Raw genomic sequence first — 21,089 nt, 5'->3', positions numbered from 1 at the left:
TCTACTTGAAATAACTGCAGTTTCAGAGTTGTCATACTGAAATGTGGACTCCTCCCAAATTTATTGTTTTGTGTGCTCACTGGAAAGTCATAGGCACAGGTTCTATTTTATTTTTTGCCAGAGGAGGGAGTTACATTTAAGACAGAATTAATAATTTCCACTGAATAACAAACAGAATGTTTGATTAAAGTAATGTGTTCTGTGCATATTGCATTGAAAGATTTGTTTTTCACTAGTTTATAACAAAATCTAGTATGAAAGTCACAATAAAAGATAGATGAGAGAAAGGATGCATGGAAGACAGTACTGGGACTAAAACCTCTTGGTTTTCCAAGATCAGGTATAATTTAATCCTAGATGGCAGCCAGTACTGCATAGGCCTTTCTTTTGATCGTTTCCCTCCATCTTGTCGTTTTAAAACTTGAACTTTTTGGAAAGCAAAATAGCAAATATATGATACGTTTAATATATAGTGAAATGACCTGACACTAAGCTACGAATTTTTCTGTGCTATGTGCATCTCGTTATTTTTCCATTTTGCCACTAGATGGAAGTAGTGATCAAGAAAAGCAGCAGTTGGAGCAGTTGGCTGAACTTTAAGAGCAGATTTAAGATGCAATTTCTTTTATAAAAGTATTTTTCTTAAGAGCAATTATGGTAACTGGTTTAGTGAAGGAACACATTTTGAGTTTAAAATGAATCAAAAGTTCTCCCTGTATTTAGATACTGAGCAGTTGCTGTGTTGCTTTTTCCTCCCAGCTTACATTTTTCTTGGTGGTCTTTTTTCCAGGAATGGAAGGAGCGATATGGAAATAGAGACGATTCCACCAGAAGCAGAGCTGTCCACACAGACCAGAAAGAATCCAGCTTCTCAGAGACCAACGCCAATAGACGTAAGCTTTGTGGGTTGGAGGGGAAGTTCATTTTGTTTTGTTTCAGTACATTTTCTTCACAACACTGGCTGTGAAAGTAGTTTCAAATATTCTTCTTTTTTCTTAGACACTGTGCTGATAATGTTGCCTTCTGTGGCTTGGTGTGGCCTTGCCATTTAAGGCACTCAAAAGGATATTGTATTACTTTCCATCTCCAACTAGTCGGGATCCAAGATTCTTACTATTCTTCAGACCAATTACTTGGTTTTATGGGATATATAAGGATTGCCATTAGAGTAGCAGTTGTCAACAAAGAAACTTCGTGATACATCTTGAAGTTGGGTGTTGTAAATCTTAAAATTTACAACTTAAAATCTTCTGCTTGCAAGTGAGCTATCTCAGACTGGAATAATGGAGCAATTCAGATGACCAACAAATAACATCTCATAGGTGTATATACCTTCATTTAATAATGTCTATTAGCAAAATACTTCTTTTGTGGATGCTTTAAACTTCCAAAAAGTTTGTCAGAATGTGAGTGGTTTTTTCTGTATTTTTTGTGCTCTTGTAAGCTAACAACAAGTAAAATGAAACTGAAGAAAAAGGAGGAAAAAGGGGAGGAGGGAAGCTTTGAATATGCTTTTAAGAAAACACTGGTTAATGCTTTGTCTAAGCGAGCCAGGTCTTATAAACTCTTAGAGATAAGCATTATACCCTTGATAGTTCAGCTACTGTCAACATGGGGCACATTCCTACAACTGGTAGATTTCCTTCTCCTCTGTACAAAGTTGATAACCCAGACTAACTGAATTTGCATTCTAATGTTCATCATGTGATTGTGTAGCATTTCAGCTCTAAAACAAGATATAGATACTGACCTAGTGAAGGTCACAGAGTGAACTGCAAAACAACTCATGATACTGATTTTTTAAAAAATAACAAAAGCGAGCAAAAAGCTAGTCTGAACAGCTTAGGTAAAGCATGAAGCTGGGAGGATGAATGGATGATTTAAAAGTAATGCTTGCCAGTAGTTTCTTATATTCCTTGATTCTTTGCAAGGTAGATCTCAACCTATTGGAGGGGCAAAAGTTGTAGTTTCATTCCTGTGGAGATACAAAATTAAAATACTACCAAGTTTCAGCAAGTTTGGTTTAATATTAAATCTACTCGAAATCATTATACTTTTGCTTTGGATGAGATTGCTTTGTTATTCTTAATGTTTTTTTTAAATTTGATGTCTCCATACCTTTCAGAAAGTTCACAAAGCAAATAAGTGTCTTTCACTCCTTTTACTTATTCAGCACTATCAAAGTATACTCGTTCAAATGGTAAGACTGAAAGAGATAGAATAGAACTCCTCCAGGATGCAGAACCTTTGGATTTTAATGCAGACTCTGTTAATGATGACCCCCTTGAATCGGACTCGGGAAGGTGAGGAATATTGTCTGTAATTTCCAGTAAAAAGTTTCTACTGTCTTCTGTTTTCTTACCTATGACAGCTGTATCAAATGTTTCATAATAAGAGTGTTGTAAATGAAGTTTATAATTTCATCTAACTTTTTTCCTTTCCTCCTTTTCCCCTATAATAAGGAAATAATTTAAAAACTTATTAAAACCTGAAGATATTCCAGTTTTTTTAGAAATGTCAGCGTAAGATTTGAGCTGGATATACCATTATATATGGAATAATTTGAAAAACACTGCATATAAAACTAGCAAATTATGTGCATTTTAACGGAACATCCCAGTGTAACCATTCTTGGTGAAGTCTGGTGATCACAATTGTGATGCCCCAGACTTGAACTGCTGGGACTGAAGCCCCTTCACCACAGGCAGCTCCAATGACCCAAGGACCAGTGGGACCAAGTCCTCCTTTCCCTCCCTATTCACCCCACTCTCACAGTCAGAAAATTTTCCCTTTCCAGCTTGACTGCAGGTTTCCATAGCAGAGTATCAGGTGTCCGATTCCTTTAGTTGTGGTGCAGTGACAGCATAACAGCTCAAATTGGTGCCTCTAGGGAGGAACCCCAAACAAAAGAATCTCTGAGCTTTTACACCCTCACAGCCCATGTGCACCATAATCCAGGCTCTTCCAGCTAAGCTGTTGGCTCCTGCATGGTCTCCAAGTGTCCAGTCCACTGGCTGGGCCAAAGGTCCCTGTGCCCTTTGTTAGTTGTTCATGGCACCTTGCCAGGGCCTCCCATTTCCTGACATCAGGGTATAACCTGCAGCTGCATACTGAGCTACCAGGTCTAGATGTATGCCTCAACAGACAGATGAACAGTGTAAAGTTTTCCCTGATTTCCTACAAAGCTCAGATGGAGAAAGCTCACTTGTATAAAATCCATTATGAAAAGGCTGCAGGAAAGAAAACTGAATGTTACAGGATCTGCTTCAGGAATACAGCTGAGTATCAGATTTTGAAACTACTAAAGAAGTAAATTAAAACCTGACCTTCCTGAAGAGAGAGTACCAGGCTGCACCGTGTAGCTCTGTCTGTAGTAGAGAATTTTGTTACTCTGTGGTTGTGACTGGAACACTGAATTTCCTCAGTCACGGAGTACCTTATGTAACTGCTAAGCTCTGCTTATATTTAAGAAACAAGCAATACATTGTATGGGTGCTATTTTTTTTTTTTTTGGGTGGTTATATTGTAGAAATGACAACTAATTTAAAATGTATTGTTTTTCAGCTAAAACTATTTTACCCCATCAAAAAGAGTCACAGATAGTCATTGTTTCAGTGCACTTCTATCTATAATGTCAATAAACAAATGCCAGCTCAAGAAACATGCAAAGAATGCTGTGAAATGGCATTGCCGGGTTTCACAGGTTGATACAGACAACTAATTTAGTCTCATGTCATCACATTTGAGCACTTGAGGGTTTTTAAACACAAGAGTTTAAAGAGGAACTACCCTAGAATTTCTGTCAGCAGTTAGCTTCCGTGCAGTGTCAAAGGGATTGTTTACTAAAAACAGTAGTAGACAATTACATGCAAATGTAATTATTCTGGAGCAAATACTTTTCAAGCACAGTGTCAGAAGTCTTTGGGAATCGGTACATGCTTTGCAAAGTGGAAGATTCTAAACTTTGTCTTTAAAAAGAAAATTAGGAGCTTCAAAGCTTAGTTGAGTTTCATCTAGTAACCTTCATTTCATTTCATGAAGGTAATAAATCAAGAGTAATTGCATGTGGAATTTCTGTTAATTTAGAGGAAATTAATACATAAGCTATTATGTAACACTGGTTTTCAAAACTAGAGCTCCTGCAGTAAATAGAACATTTTTGGACTGTAAGGGCAGTTAGGACACCAAGTTCTGGCTTTGTGTTCATTCAGATTTTGCTAAATAATACAGCGAGGAGCTTTATTGTGCCTGTGTTGGGTCTTATTTGTGTTTTTAAAGTGTTTCTAAAATATATTTGATCAACAATTAGTGAAGTTTCTCTTTTACCACTAAGCATGCAGGCATTTGTTTGATGTAGGCATCGTCTTTGATACTGTATTTCTTCTAAGAATACCCCATGAAATGTACTGTTAAGCACCCGCAGCTACTTTATGGATGTCATTGTTTGTTTGGGTTTATTGTGTTTCAGGTTTTTGTTTTGTTGGTGTGGTTGGGAGTTTTAAAGGTCCTGTTCAACCAACATCCAACTCCTTTCCTTTGTTTTAGGAAACACAGTTAAGACTCCCAGTGTTCATATAACTGTTTTTCTTGGTCACATTAAGTTTAATTTAATGACTGTCTTTCAAATTGTCATGGAAACTAATTCAGTAGAACATAGAGTTCATCATTCATCAGAGTTAAAAACTAGCTTTGATATGTTTAAGCAGTGACTGTACTCTAAACCAAGTAAGATTGCAATGAGAGTTAGATGATTTACTGGGTCTTTATTTTTCTCTTTCCTGTGACACTTTTTAAAAATTCATTCTGCAGGTACCAGCCTGGTGGAAGATACCTGTCAATGTCTCGAAGCAAAATATTTGATGATGTCTAAGCTCATCAAAGCTAAAGAAAATTCAGTGGAAATCTAGCTTCTACTCATTGCTTGGAAAACTGTATTTGCGATAGACCACTGAACCATCAAAGACTCTTTCAAAAAAAAACATGAAGGAACAACTCTTTTGGACATGCACATTTATGATAACTTCACCACTTGCGAAGTGGTGAAGTTTTATACCTTTTGGTATAAATTTTGGAGTGATGTGTGTTGGTCAAAAAACGCTGTATTTTTTGTTTTCCGACATTATACGTGGTTATATGATTTTAGCATATATAAATAGTTGAAATTCAATATGGACCTGAGTGTCACTGAGCATATGTGCAATAGCAAGAATACATTGTTGAAGATACAATGTCTGCTTAAGATCTTTATGGATTTAATGATTCAAAATCATGGCACTCTAGTGTTTTTATAACTGTAAAAGAAACATACTATGAAGATGGAGTTATATACTGAAACATGATAATTTGCATGCACCTCAGGCACGGCTTCAAACTGTAGAGTATTTCTTTAAAAGAAGGGAAATACGTAGCATGACTAGGTAATGGTAAACACTTTTAATATCCTAAATACTCTGGTTGCATTATGTATCAGTTTTTTAAGGTGCCTGTATTTTGCAGTAGGTTGTTGCAAAAAGAATAATACTTTGCCATTCAAAAATGCCAATTATTAACAGTGTAAAAAAAGCTTCAATTTAATTTCATTAGTGTAGGCATATTTTTAAACCATAGTTAGTTGTATGAATTTTCAAATATAATCATAAGGTAAAATATGTGGTCAAATTCATGATAACTTTCATAATTTGAATAATTTAAAATGCTGCTTTTATCCAGTTTGTCTGAAATCTTTACCACTTGGGAGCTTTCTTATGTGCTTATTGCAAAGTTGCATTGAAAATTAAAAGAGAACATGTTTTTATTATACATTCTTTATCATGCTTGAAAAACACATCCCTTAAAGCAGCTAGGAATGAGTTATTCTGAAAAGTAAATTTTCATGAATGACATATTCTAGTACTTTTTAAACAGTCTGTGTTTTCTCAAGTAATTGTTAATGGGGATCTAACTCTACCTCCTGTGATTTTAGTACATGTGTTGTAATAGTAGTGGTATTTGTAATACATTGATCTGCCTGTTTTGAAATGCTGAATTGTTACTATGAAGGAGAAAAAAAAATCTTTATTTGTATAGAAATAATTATATTAATAAATTGGCAGACATACAATAATTGTCAGTTTTGTTCTTAGGTGAATACAGTGAATGTCAGCCATGCCCACAGGCATTCAAGCTCCTGCAATTTCCAGACTACTCATATGAGGTCACTTTTTAGTTTGAGTTCTTTGTGTTCATAAAAGCTTTTTCCATGTCTTAGGCTTGAATCTTCTCAGGGACTGGAAGCTGAGAAGATGAGTCTCTCTTTATTCAGATATTTCTTTAGGAATTCTATGGTAGCACCTATTTAATTTATTTTTGAACTACTTAGTAGTGCTATCTTGAATTCATCCTTATATGAAAGGTGTATATGTTCTTGGGCACCTATCCACATAAATCTTCTTAGACTCTGTATTTTTGTTTTAAAAATTTGTATCAGTGGTTTATAAAAATCTTTGGCAGAAATAAAATTCAAACTCTTTAACTCTTGAGATGTCACTTCAAAGGGATCTAATTCAGGGCCAATCGAAAAGCTATTTGAAGGAGCATCTGTTTTCTGAAAATCTGTGAAATAACCTTACCTAGTCCCTTGTACCAGTCAATGGGATTGAGCCTTCTTGGGATATGTTTTTTCCCCTCTCAGTGAAATGGCTGCAAACAGAATTTTCAGGGGAAATGTGGTCAGGATTTTATATATAACAGGGAACTAGTCCCTAGTGCAGATTTCAGTGGAATACAGTAATTTGAAGAGTTGACTGTATAAATTAATAGCAGTGGAATTTCAGCTTTAACAGAGACATTCTGAGCTGAGCATTTTTGATGTTGCAGTGGAGTAAGGGAGAACCAATAGCTGCTTTTGGAGCTCTGAAAAGCTCTAAAGAATTCTCTGTATTGTGCTTGGCAATGCCTGGTGTCACATCCCCCCTGGATGCTGTTCGGTTAAACAAAGACTTGGTAAGTGAAGTCAGGTTTCCTCTGCAGTGTGTATTGCTGACTAGGAGTTAGCCAGGCTCTAATTACATACAATTTATTGGCTAAGTTAAAGTATGTTTTGAAAACTCATTATGGGTTCATATGACTGAATCTGGAATGCGGTGTATAACTATAGAAGAATAATATTTGCTGTTCACTTGAACTAATTTCAAACAAGTTTGGCTACTGCTAGTGCAAATAATGCAGAACTTGGCTGGGGGCTGTGTCCCTAAGGATTTACCCCACTTCAGAGAGCTGTGGATGCCCTGTCCCTGGAAATGTTCAAGCCCAGGCTGGACATGGCTCTGAGCTCCCAGATGTAGTTGAAGGTGTGCTGGCTGGTTGAAGAAGGCTTGGACTAGGTGGCCTTTACAGATCATCCCTTCCAACCCAAACCGTTCTGGGATTCCATGGTGCTTCTCAGCCAGGTTGTGACAATTGATGGGTTCTTTCCTGCTACAGCTCCTGTCCCAGCAGCCCTACAGCTAAATGAAGTTAAAACTAGCTTTGATATGTTTAAGCAGTGACTGTACTCTAAACCAACAGTATACCTGCATCACTTCTGATGCTCCAGATTAGGTGATTTTAAATACAATTCCCTTGCAAGCTATGCTTTTGGGAACTGAGTGTTAACGTATTTTTCTGTCAGTGTATATATAGAGTCATATTTATTTGCTGCTAAAGAATGTCAATTGTATATTTCTTTATTATTTCACTTCCTGAATTACTGAGCAGTTAGTGTACACATCTTGGCATCATTTCTGCAGTTTTCTCTCCATCAGTGAACACTGAAAAAAGCCCCAAAACACCAAAAATCCCACCCAAGTACAAATGTTTGAATGTCTTCCTGTCAAAGATTTAAATGAGTGAAAAATAATATGTGCAAGTCACAACGAGCTCCAAAAAGCAGCGTGAAAACAGTGCCTAATCAGTGTTGGAGTTCTGTGCTCAAACTTATTACTCCGACTAGATTTGTAGTTCTCTTTTTCTTAATACATATTTTGTTATGTATACTGGGAAGTATGTGCCCTACTCATCTAAGGAAGGGTGCATCTCAGCTGTGAAGTGAGTGTTTTTATGAGGGAAGGTAAAAGGTATGTAAGTTCTAATCTGTGCTCATAGTGATAGTCTGCTTTAGGCAAAGGACGATGTAGCTTTTTATTTAACTACAATGAAGTCTTAAGAAAAAAAGAAACTTTATGCTTCTATAAATTACACTACTGGAATATCATGGTATGCAATCTGACTTTATTTTGCAATCAAGCACTTATAAAGTAGTCATTAAAAGTATTAACAGGGATGCTGCTGTCCTTTCAGTATTTATTTATGCTATTTTAAAATATAACATGAAAAATGATTTTTACATAGGAAGTATTAAAAATGATTACTATGATTTTCTATAATTATGGTAATTTGTATTTTATTAAATTTCTGGATTACTGTAAATATTATGTGAAAAATACTACATTTAGTTTCAGTTTTTATTATTGCTGTAATTACTTGAAATCTGAAGGGCATTCATAATACCAAATGGAGAACACTTTATGAAGGAAAACTTTATAAAGCTTCTTTTAAAAAATCTGACTGGTTCATTACAGATATACTAGGTGCATCTTCATTATTAACAATAACACTACTAAGGGGATATATCATGTCCTAGGTTTTTAATTTTTCTTTGAAATTAAAAAAATTGTTACTTTTTTCAGAGCAGCTTAGTTGTGAATCTTGTAAACTTTCTGAAAATTTTACATTTCCTTTCCCTGATTGGCTCTGCAGGAATAGGTACTGCTTCATGGCAGTCACCTAATACTAGCTGTGCCTCTAATTAAGTAGTCTAATCTGAAGCTGAGACACTCCTACACCATTTGATTATATTAACAGAAATTCAGCATTCCTAGCAAAAAGAAAAAAAGGCATGTAGATAGATCCCTTTTAAATACGTTAATTGCTGTTGTTGATTTTATTGCATTATATTTGGTACCCTCTGTTTGGGTCATATGGTAAGCCAAATCGGGTTTATTCTTTGTTTCTCTTAGAATGCATTGGAACAAAGTTCTCAGCATTCTTTTGTGTCTATGTGTGTTGTTTTAGTATGCAGCTTCAGTTTTTTCCTCAGAACAATGTTGTTATATTTGACATATTCCTGAGAACTAGTAGTTTCAGAGTGATGCCTTAGCTGTCACTGTAGAACTTATTTATTTTCTATAGAAATACATTGTGCTTCTGAGTTATCTGGAAGATAAGGGAACTCATTTGTAAGTATGGTTTTAGTAGTAGACCTCCATTCTCCAGTGTATATCAAGCTAGGCTGTAGGAGTGCTGCTTATGGATAGACTATCTTATTTTGCCTTATGATACAAGTCTGTATGCATAAATACCTTGTTTTGAAATTCATGGAGTTAAACATTTTTCTCTGTAGTGTTCTGAATTACTGTTGTACTGGATTATATTTTTGAAATGTGTGTTACAATATATATAGTCAAATACTTAAATTGGCATGAAATAAATAATTTCTGCAATACATTTACCCTGGTGTATTTTACATATTGGTACTTCTCTGAAGTGTTTTTGAAAGTAGTCTTTTAGAGAAACTTGACCTATTTCTTTTTTCCAGGTGGAAGTTACTGCTTACACGTTTATTGCTTTTATCTTCCCTACGGGAAAAAAAAAATTAAAGGAAGAAGAGATTTTTTTTTTTTTTAATTTAAATATTTTCCTATCTCTGTAAGTTGAGGGAGGTGATTCTGCCCTTCTGCTCTGCTCTGGTGAGACCCACCACTGCTGAATCCAGCTCTGTGGTCTCCAGTGTAAGAAGGCTGTGGATCTCTTGGAGCAAGTCCAGAGGAGAGATGCAAAAATGGTCAGGGATCTGGAGCGCGTCCCCTGTTTTGAAAGGCTGTGTTGAGTTTGTTCAGCCTGGAGAGGAGGAGGCTTCAGGGAGATCTCACTGCAGCTTTCAATACTTCTGAAGGGTTTACAGCTAAGATAGAGCCCACAAGGGGTAATGGCTTTAAACTGAAAGAGGGTGAATTGAAGTAAAATATAAGGAAGTATTTTACATGAGAGTGGTGAGACACTGACACAAGTTGCCCTGAGAGGTGGTATATGTCTCATCTCTTGTAGCTTTCAATATCAGGCTGGAGGGTGCTCTGAGCACCCTGATCTAGCTGAAGGTATTCACATTCTTTGCAATGAGGTTGGAACTAGATGACCTTTACATTCTTCCAACCCAAACTATTCTGTGACTCTGTGAGTGATCTGTGTATTAGATGTGGTTTGAATAGGGAAGTGAATCATTTTCCAAATAGCTAAGCATCCATACTCTTCCTCCAGATTTAGTATGATAAGTTACTAGTCTTAAATCTACCAATCTACTATCTATGCAATTCAGCTGATGGGAGTTGTCCTTATTCAATACTAACTTTCTGTTATTTCTTGTCAGATGTTTATTTGCTCAGAGAACAATATAAATTCTGGTGTTTAGTTGTTAGCAGTTGCTAATGAAATGACATTGAGTGTTCAGTGGATTTTACATTTTCTGAAATACTATCTGCCTGACTGTGAAATTACCAGGCTTCTGAATTAACTCTACCCTTCCCTCTGCAGCTCCACCTGCAGAGTGCCATGGTGCTTGTTCATCCTAGTCTCTGCTCTGTATGCTGTGATAAAGATCTTTACCCTTTCTCTCCATAAAAATCCCGTCTTTCGAATCTTGTTCTACATTGGTTCATTACATGCCATTGCCTTTGGGATTTTTAGAGAGCTTTATCAAAAAGCCAAAGTTGTTCAGGGCCCAAGGTTGGTCAGCTGAGGGAGAAGACAATTTCCCTTCACGGGCAGCATGACCTGGACTGCAAAGAGAGATTCAGCTCATGAGCAGAGGTCAGGTAGTGATTTATTTTGGAGTGATTTATGTGGGCTGCACACAAACACATGAAAAGCTCTCAGGATCCTTGTAGAAATGTGTAGTTAAAAGTGTGTGTTTTGAGTTGCTCAGCAAGATGTTGTGCTGTAACTGAGCCAGTGCCTAGGCATGTCTGTTGAAGCCTGCTAAGCCTTTGAAATCCAAGTGAATGCTTAATAGTTAAATAATCAACAATCAAAAAAATTATTTTCAGAGTTTAGGAAAGGTCATCTATTCTAAGTAAACTTCATAAAGACCAGATGCTCGTGGGAATTTTCCTTGTGTATTCTCTGGTCATATTTTCCCCCAGAGGCTGCTCCTTCCATAAGCATTTGTACTTATGTTTTTTATTTTAGAAGATTTTGCTGGTTTCAAATCTGTCCTGAACAAATGTGCTTGAGATTGCCCAAAAACTCACCAACAAAGGTATAAGCAAAAGTCAGATTTAATGTAAACTAAAAAGCACAATGAATGTTTTTTAGTAAGCATTGGTAAGAGTCACTCTACTTACAAAGGACAACTGAGGCACAAGGGAAAAAAAGCAACAACAAAACCAAACAAAATCCAGGCAATCAAAACAGAAATGAATTGAAAACTACCTGTGGGGGTGTGTGTGTGTGGTGTGTGTCTGCGTGTGTGTGTAAAGGCAGTGTAAACAAGGATGAAAAGGAATGCGGCCTGAAGTTTAACAACACTAACAGTGCTTTAGCTTAACTAACATCTTAATTTATAGCTTAACAGTGTGGCATAGCAACACTCCCTTCAGAAACGGCTTGTGTGTGGAAAGGAATGAGGCTAAGCCAACCTAGGGCAGAGAGAGACAGGACAAAGGAAGTGTGTTGAGAGGCAAAGTGAAGATGGGGAGTGTTTGAGCAGTGGTGGGAAGGGAGGTGTGAGTTCTGCTGGCTCCTGGAGTGAGTTTATCACCTTCTGCTGCTCACAGCCTTATTATCATGTATTTTCGGTAGGAAATCTGATAACAACGTGCTGATGGCTGGTCCCTAAGGCCTAAGAATATGTAGCTTTGACTGCAGAGGAGTGACAAAAGCCTGAGTTGGGCTTAGTACTGTGCCACCACCTTGACATTTTTGCCCTTCATTTCTGGTATTAAACCCAAGCACTGTTCATGGCTTGAAGTTAGGGATTTCCTGACAGGGAAATTGATGAGGTGATTTGGGAGAGGGCATGAGCAATCATGCAATTGAGGGCACCAAAATAAAATACTTGTGGGTTTGTCTCTCAGGCAATTCAGTGGTGGGGTGGGAAGACATAGACACTGGGAGCCATGCCTTCTGAAGCAATGCCTAGAAGGGCTTCATAGATCATCAGAAACTTGTTTTCTCTGAGCAATAAACATTGCAGAGACTGTAGTTAAAGAAAGAACACTCATGGAGTGTAAAGCAGAAGCCAAGTAAATGGACTGGAATCTGCATTTGCTCAGGGCAGCAAATGGCAGGGTCTCTCCTAGGTACCCACAGAGGTGGAAGCCCTCTACTAGAGGGGATGACAGCATGAGTTAAGGTGAGTGTGCCCCTTTTGTTGGTTCTGAATGATTTGAAATTAATTTAGACCTAGAAGTAAATAAAAACCTTTAAAACACTTCCAGAAAATGGGATGAACTTGTTTCCTGTTGAAAGGCTGTTGAAATATAATCAGATATTCAATCACTATTTGCTGGGAACAATAACACTAACGAGCTCTAGGAATTGCCAAGAGCCATAATTACTAATGAGCTATAAGAATTAACAAGCTTGATTCTACTCTTATTGAAATGAAGGCCTTTGTTAGCAGCAGTAGCAAACCCTGTCTTAGGTGGTCCTTTCTCTGAGAACTGTTAATGGGCTTGACTGAGCTCATTAATATATTTGAACAAAGAACAGATATTAAACCAGTCATTAGATTAGCTATAGATTCTATCCATTGGAACCCATAGCCTGTTGATCCTTCAGAGGGATCCAAGCTATAATGTTCAGTGTGGCAATTTTAGCTTATCTGCCACAGGACAAGATGACACTTCATTTACTTTGGAGTAGATTTGCTGATAAATACTAAACCAGTATCCCTCTAGAGAAATATGCTCAGGAACAAGACTGAGAATAGCTGGCCCAATGTCACAATGAAGAGATGTGAGCTTTTGTTTTTTGCTTGGAAATCTTTTAGCACTCGCAGAGAACAATAACATATCACAGTCTGCACAGTCGTTGGGTTCCAACGGCATAGTATTAGATTCAAAAGTTGTTTCCTTGGATGCTTACACTTGAGATACTTTTCATTTCTCTGTTACTTTAAAATCAAGAACTCCAACACTCTACTATCTTCCACCTTGGCTTCTGCCACAAAATTAGGAAGAGCACCATAGCAACTCTTAACCTATGCAGAGTCAAGTTTCTGTTGGATTTGATTTTTATTTCTTTGGCAACATTTTCAAATTTGCTCTGTTCTTGATTTTCTGGTGACAGAAAGTGATCCTAGAAAGATGCAAAAAACTTTTCTTCACATGGCTTGAGAAGTACCCAGCTAAGTAGGGATGAACTACGGACACACAAGACATAGGAGTGTAGATCCCAGCTTGTGCCTTGCTTGCAGTAGGGTACCATGCTATAGTACCCACCTTAATTTTCTACAGCAGAATAGGAAGGATTTAAAAACATCCATGTTATGCCAAATTTCTCTTTCAAGAAACTGAGGTCTTTGTGCATAATAGTGGTATGCCAGTTGGTTCATAAAACTCAGGTAAGTGCTGAACTTCTGTCTGTAGTGGAAAAAGAGCAAGACTCTTACTTGGGTTCCTTTGCTTTTGTACAGTTTAAGTGCTACTTCCTTGTCAAATCTATAAATTGTGAATTCTTCAAATTTTAATAGTTTAGAAATTAATCAAGTTAGCTAACTCCTCAACCCTTTTGAAAAGAATAAAAAATATCCTTGAAGAATAGAAAATATCCTTTATTCCTATTACCACTTCAATGCATACTTGTAAGATTAAACGTCTTTCAGAGCATGTCTGCTTAGAGCAGGAGTACATATCTTGTATCAGCAGCTTCTTTGTCAGCTGCATGTGTGATTGTCCCACCCAAGTGCTGCCACTTCCCATCCCACACCACCACACACTCTTCTGGACTGCTTGCTGCTTTCCTTGCAACAGGAAACTGTGGGCTGCTTTCCAACAGACCCCAGTAAAGGTAAGTATCACTGTATTTGAAATAACCTTGGTATTCACATGAGGCAAAGTCCTGCCTTCAGAAAACCATGGACAGCTTTTAAAAACTCCACACAACAGATTGTGCCAATCATTAAGATCTATTTAAATATCTGTCTATGTGTAAAGCTAGCTAGCTGTCCACATCAGGTGCGCAATGAGAAACTTGTTGAATATTCTAAAAGACTCACTAGACCCTTGAACTCAGTGTAGTGATCCTTTCATCTTCCTGATCAATTGAAGAACCCCTTGTGGAGCAGTCTCCACAAGAATGGGGCAAGTCTAGAGCAGAATTTTTCAAGAGGACCTGCCTCCCCTCCCTTGCAACAGTGGAGGGCTGAACTCTTGGCATGGGCAGAAGGAGTTCAGTGGGTTTGGTTTTGAGCTGTGACATTTCACAATTTCACACAAAATGTCAGGAGCCCTTAACACATTATCACTTTCCAGGAAACTTTTCTAGGAAAGTCCCTAGGCTAGACATTCAGTGAATTAAGTGCTTTGTAAACTTTGCGACGGCGGCCTTGTACCCTCCAGGGGTTGGTCCAGTGTGTTCCCTGGCTTCTGAGTTAAACAGTTAAGGCAGGGGTCTGATGCCTTATCCATTCAACCTACAGAAGATTTTTCATGCTGATGACCAGGGACATGCCAAGCAAAAATCCAAAACCTTGAGAGAAAATGTTACAGTACCTAAGGAAGAGATGTGTTGCTTTTTGTGCTTCCTTTTCTTTCCACATGCCTCAGTTTGGGTAGCAGGTGTAAATGTTGATGGTAGATAAAAAGCTACACTGACCTGGATTTCATACCTAGAAATATTTTGTATTTTATTCAAAGTACAAGATCCACCAGGGATATATCTGGACTTGAAACTGTGAGACTTAACTCCCTGAATGTGTTTGTCTAAAATCTGTTTTATCTGGCTGCATTAGCTTTGACAAGGAATAACATGGTAAAGAATTGGAAGGGGAATTGCATGAGGAAGAGATAACTTCCACTTAATGACTTGTGCAGCCTTACTTCATTATTTGAGGCCTTTTATATAGAAAAGCCACTGTCTGGAACTGTGAGGAATGGAGGTAGGCTTCACAAGTAACCCAAGCTACTTAAAGAACTGGACACAGTAATGACAAAGACAGTGTACCTGCCCTCTGCAAACCTGTCAGTGCTGCTGGCAAACCCTTTTTTATATAGAGCAGTGCAGTGCTGGCCATCAGAGTAGTTAGTACCTTGCCAGGGACTCACTACTCCCATTTTAACTCCCATGATTATTGTAAAAAAGGAGACCCCGACTCAGGGAAGAAATTATGATGTCTGGCTCTGGATCAGAAGGCTGAAGGATCGGTTTATTAAAACTGTACTATATTACATTAATATGCTATTTAAAAAGAGCTTATCTTATTCTACAGACATACTTCTTACTTACCTAACAACTAACTAACTGCCTGCTGAGAGTCTGAGACACAGCTGGATCCAATTGGTCATTGAACCCAACCTTCACTAGAATCTAATCAAGCAACCACTTCAGGTAAACAATCTCCCTACCAAATTCCACATGGAGAAAACAAAGGGGCAGAGATAAAGGTTGTTTTGTCTTCTCTCTGTGCTTCTCCTGAGAGACTGAATTATGTCTCTCTGTCCAGAGAATGTGAATGGCACACATGATAGTTCCAATATTTCCCATCACTTTGGGGTAAAAGGAGGAAGAAAGTCCACAGTTTGTTCTGATTTGAATCACATTTGGGACAATGTCTGTAGAAGAGATCAGGCACCAGACCTCTCAGAAAGACCCACTGCCTGGGGGCAAGCTGCTGGGTCCTCATCCTCCCACTTTACCCTTTGTCCCTAACTAAGAAACAAGCACAGTTTTGTGTCATGTAATGACAAATCCTCCAAGATATGGTTGGAGCTCCAAATTTTCCAAACATCCAGAGCCCTCTGTTTTTCTTTAGATAGGGTCTGGTTCTTTATGGGCAATGAGGGACTAGTGTGACAGTGCAGTTAGGAGTATTATTTGACATTTGTGCCAAAGCACTGCTGAAAGTAGCCAAAGCCACCTTCTTTCTTGATTCTGAATGCCTTTTTGATGATCACAGGACAGGGCTGTGACAGGTCACTGCAGGCAGGGAGCCATGTCAGCAGAAAAGCTGGACTCCCACACTGGAGTTTCTGCTTGGAGAGCCTTTTACACTCCAGGAAGCTGCATGTCATGGACTGCAGCACAACACTGCTGCCTCTGTCCTTGGCAGAGACAACTGGTGGTGGACTGAATGTGCCACTCTTAGAGCTTACATAATATTTATAGTATAATTAGAATGAACATTTGTCTTGTAATATTCTATTCTAAGAAAAGTTTTGCTACCTTTTGTAAGCTGGTTTTTGGGTTTTTTTGGGTTTTTTTTGTTTTGAATGGGTGTTTTAGATTTTTTTTTTTTTTTTTTTTTTTAGTTCTTGGCATCACCGAAACAGCCATCTTTGGTGGCATATGGGTGGTATGACTGTACAGAAACTTGTGAGGATTCATCCATCAGAAGGCAGTGACTTGCCCCTGCAGATAACAAACATACCAGCTTATGCAATTTCTGGGTTGATAATGTTAGCAAATTCTTGATAGCATTATCTGGCCTCAAATGCAGGAATGGTGTATCAGAAACATGGCAGTAGTTGTAGTCTGGTTTCTTGTTCACATGTCTGAATTAAGTTTTTCACTAGCATGAATCCATTTGAGACAATATGAACTAATTTGTTTTTTTAAAAAATAAGCCTTCAGACAGAGAAAGTAGTTTGCAAACACTTAAATGCTGACTTGTGGCAGTATCCTACAATAATTCTGTCCTGGTAGCTGCTAGTACTGTGGCAGGATCCCCATCAACATCAGTGGCTGTAATGGAAATGCACAACAAGACACAGAGCAAGAAGGGCTAGGGACTGGGTGACTAACTTTAGGGAGCAATACAGATATCAGGCACTTAATTTCTGTTGGCTCAGGCCTAAACATACAGGTTAGATGCTACTTCTAAAATCACCAGGAACTTTACTAGGGAGTAAAGTTATGACTTGAGTAGTGAAAAAGATCTTGAACCACAGCAGGATCTGTAACATGCTGTAATTGTACAAATGGAGTTTGAAATATTTGGGGAATCCTGCTACCATTTCTGCAGCATGGAGTGTGCCTACTTCTCCGCATTTCCCTGTTTGATGCCCTCTGCAGTATGTCCCTGTAGAATGTGCCGCTGTGCCTCTGCTGGATTCTCCTTGGTCCCTTCCCACACAAGCCACGCAGATTTCTATTGCACTGTACAAGATGGGGCCCTGAATGATGGCCTGGGAACAATGCTCTCCTGCTCCTGGTGGGTCCCACCCAACCTGCTATTAGACAACAGCACTGGGTTTATAAAAGAAAGCCTTGGGTGCTTTTGGGGAATTTAACATGTATTTTGTTGTTCCTAGTACTTGCTAAACTACAGGTCAGACAGAAGCTTTCTGGCTGGTGTGCAAGAAAGAGTAAGTCACAGATAGAGCATGTTCCCTCACAGGCTGAACAGGAGAGTCTGTGGTGAGTGATCCAAATAACCAGTCAAAATCTTCTGGGCATCACCAAGACATATTATCATCTCTATTTAAAATCATTCTTGTTTATCTGCTAAACACAGTTAAGCAAGGGGCCTACATAAAGACATCATTGCCCTGCAGCCCATAGAGAGTTATCACCTCCTAACTTCCCAGCTAAGAAGAAAACCACCATCCCATTTCAAGGGAAACCATAACAGGGAGGGGCAAAGCAATCTCACTGGTGAGAAAGACCTCAGCTCTGTGGGTGTGAAAATAATGACACACAACATAACAGTCTAACTTCCCATTAAAGCAGTTCACAGCTGGCAAAAGTGTCACCTACCTCAGAAAGAGCAGGAGAAATGCTACAGAGTGCCTTTTGGCCCCCTGATAGGAGCTGGGTTTGAAGAGGCCGTCATACTCCTCTCTCCTCTGTTGTGTTATGTTCAAGGTCTTGTTTATGGGTAAAAAGAGAGAACACCTTACCTACAAGTAAAGCCAAGATTTTATTGTTAATTGAGATCTGCAGAGTATGTTATCTCTAACCCAAATCTGATAGAGAAAAATAAAGAATAACAAGGCAGTTAAAATTGCAATATGGTTAAAAGTGTCAATAGTCATATTAGTAATACAATTACAATACACTTACTTTTGTCCTTTTTTTTAGGATTATGCTTACCTTTCCATTGCTCTTCTAGGTCTTAAAGTCATAAAATCATAGAACAGAACACAATGAGTTGGAAGGGACCTATCAGGATCATCAAGTCCAGCTCCTGGCCCTGTATAGGACATCCCAAGAGTCACACCATGGGCTTGAGAGAATTGTCCAAACACTTGACCTCTGTCAGGCTGGTGCTGTAAGCACTGTCCTGGAGAGCTGTTCCAGTGCCCAACCACCCTCTGGGTAAAAGCATTTTTTCCTGATATCCAGCCTAAACCTCCCCTGACGTAACTTCAAGCTGTTCCTTCGGTTCCTGTCATTGTCACCACAGAGCAGAGATCAGGGCCTGCCCCTCCTCTTCCCCTCATAAGGGAGTTGCAACCACAGTGAGGTCTCTTAGTCTCCTGCAGGTTGAACAGCCCAAAAGACCTCAGCCACTCCTCGCATGGCTTCTCCTCCAGACCCTTCACCATCCTCATTGCCCTGCTTTGGACACTCTAATACTTTAATGTCTTACACTGTGGCACCCAAAACTGCCCCCAGCACTCGAGCTGAGGCTGCCCCAGTGCAGAGCAGAGCAGAGCAGGACAATCCCCTCCTGTCCCGGCTGTTGATGCTGTGCCTGATGCCCCCAGGGCAGGGTTGGCCCTCCTGGCTGCCAGGACACTGCTGCCTCCTGCTCAGGCCACCATTGACCAGGAGACCCAGGGCCCTTTCCATGGCGGTGCTTTCCAGCATCACCTTCCCCAGTCTGTGTTTTCATCCATGTTTGTCCTGGCCCAGGTGCAGAGTCCAGCACTTCCCCTTGTTGAGCTTCACGCAGTTGGTGACTGGCCAGTGCTCTCATTTGTCCAGGGCCTCTCTGCCCTGAAGGGAGTCAACAGCTCCTCCCAGTCTTGTATCATCTGTGAACTTGCTTAGCATCCGTTCTAGTCCTGTTTCCAAATCATAAAGATGTTGAAGAACACATGGCAGAGGATGGAGCCCTGTGGAACCCCACTAGTGACAAGTCACCAGCCTGATGTCACCCCAGTCACTGTAACCCTTTGTGCCCCACCCACAAGCCAGTTGCTCACACATCACAGGATGTGATCCAGCTGTGGGCTGGACATTTTGTCCAGACAGATCCTGTGAGAGACAGGATCAAAAGCTTTGCTGAAATCTGAAAAGGTTATATAAATTGGCTTCCCTTGATAAGCTAGCTGGGCTCTCCTGTTTAGAAGGAAAAGAGGTTCTACAAGGAGGACTTTCCCCTCATGAAGACATGAGACCCTCTTGGTCCATCATGCATGCTGAAAACATAGGCAAAGAATGCATTAAAGAATGCATGAAGTCAGAATCTTCAGCCTGCAGACTTAAAACTGTGAATCTTCAGCTTCTGCTGTCCTTTCTTGAAAAATTATCACATTGATGCTGTAGGATCTGACTGAGGTCATTTGTTGGTGTTTCTTAAGATGCAATTACATTGCACTCTTTTTCCCCCCACAGGTCTGCAGCTACATTTTACAGCTGAATTTACTGTATATGGTTTATTCCACATACACTAAAGCCTCTTTATTTGTTCTCTTTGTTACTCCTAAACCCAACTTTGTCCAGCTCTAGGTCCGTATTTCTCTAACTGACCACTGCTGTGGAGCTACAATAATTCCACTGCCAAGCCTGTGACCCAGATTTCATCATTTCATGCCCTGTACTGCTCTAACCTCCATGCTGTGTCTCTATCCTGGTATTGCATTAGGTGTAAAGATCTCCATTACTCATAGAAGTACTAATTGTTATTTCTACCTATATAAATCTGGACCATACAAAAAAACCCCAAAATTAAAATAATTACCACAAAGCATCACTTAGAGAACTTGCTGTCACAGAAAGGAAAACAAATCTATGGGCACATCAGGAAAAGTTCAGACATAGTAAGCCTGCAGGCCCTTGTCCTGAAAATCTGCAGAAGCATAGTGTTTCTAGCAATGGCAGTGCCAGTGCAGGACTACCCTGCTGCACTTCTTGCCTGCCCTCTCAGCAAAATGGGCAAGCTGTCATGTGGAGAAGGCCTTTAAATTTTTAAATAAAAGAAGTAGTACATCCAGTCCCAGTTCATATGTCTCTAGTTGAATGTTCACTGATGAGATTATCCAAATTTTGTAAGTTTTAGAGATCAATAGCTGTGAATGAAACAGTAAAGCAAGGAGCTGTTATTTTTAATTTTTCATTTCCAAATTAAGCCTTTAGTGCACAAACACACATTTCAGGATCTTTCCTACCACTAATACTGTGCTGCCTAACTGGAATCAAAAGTTTATGTCAAAGACATGAGAAAATCTTCCTTGTCAGATAATTCCCTCAGCACTATGATTTTCTTTCATTTCAGTGGTTTGTAATACACAGGGGGTAGTAAGCAGATGGAACTAGTTTACATTTGCCCATTCATGTGAATTCTTTTTAAAAAAAGACTTTTATAGTGAGATCTGTTTTGCTGGAGCCTTTAAAGTCATTGTAGTAGAAAGAGACAGAAAGTACAGAAAGACATCTCTAATTGGATTCCCAAAACTGTAGTGTGGGGATTTGGCCATTTCTCCTAGTCAGCGCTGACAAAGTCACAGTTCATGAGTTCTAGCTGGAGTCTCCTGGCTCAGTGGTCTGTTTCATCTATGAAGAGCAGGCCCAAACTGGATACTGGAGGTTGATACTGGAAAAAACAATCCACAAGCAAAACTATACAGAGCCAGAGATAGTGGAGAAGGGGCCTGTCTTCATCTGTATCCCATATGCGTGTCCTGTGAGAA

The 21,089-nt window shown here is 39.1% G+C and overlaps 1 protein-coding gene across 3 annotated transcripts in view; it reads left to right on the top strand.

Moving 5' to 3' along the window:
- LMBRD2 (LMBR1 domain containing 2) overlaps positions 1–9,522 on the top strand; it is a 31,181-nt gene extending 21,659 nt beyond the window's left edge. For 2 of the 3 annotated variants that reach the window (XM_072922873.1, XM_072922874.1), the window contains exons 16-18: positions 791–893; positions 2,174–2,303; positions 4,810–5,009. In XM_072922873.1, the coding sequence (XP_072778974.1) occupies positions 791–893; positions 2,174–2,303; positions 4,810–4,870 (294 nt within the window). In that variant the 3' untranslated portion in view covers positions 4,871–5,009. Of the gene's footprint in view, positions 1–790; positions 894–2,173; positions 2,304–4,809 lie in introns of all 3 variants that reach the window. The other variant, XM_012577631.5, reaches the window with a different exon arrangement.
- The last annotated feature ends 11,567 nt before the right edge of the window (positions 9,523–21,089 follow it).

This window comes from Taeniopygia guttata, chromosome Z, assembly GCF_048771995.1.
Source record: "Taeniopygia guttata chromosome Z, bTaeGut7.mat, whole genome shotgun sequence".
NCBI classification, from domain to species: domain Eukaryota; kingdom Metazoa; phylum Chordata; class Aves; order Passeriformes; family Estrildidae; genus Taeniopygia; species Taeniopygia guttata.
The sequence above is the reverse complement of the archived record's forward strand: the minus strand, read 5'-3'. Positions and strand labels throughout refer to the sequence as shown.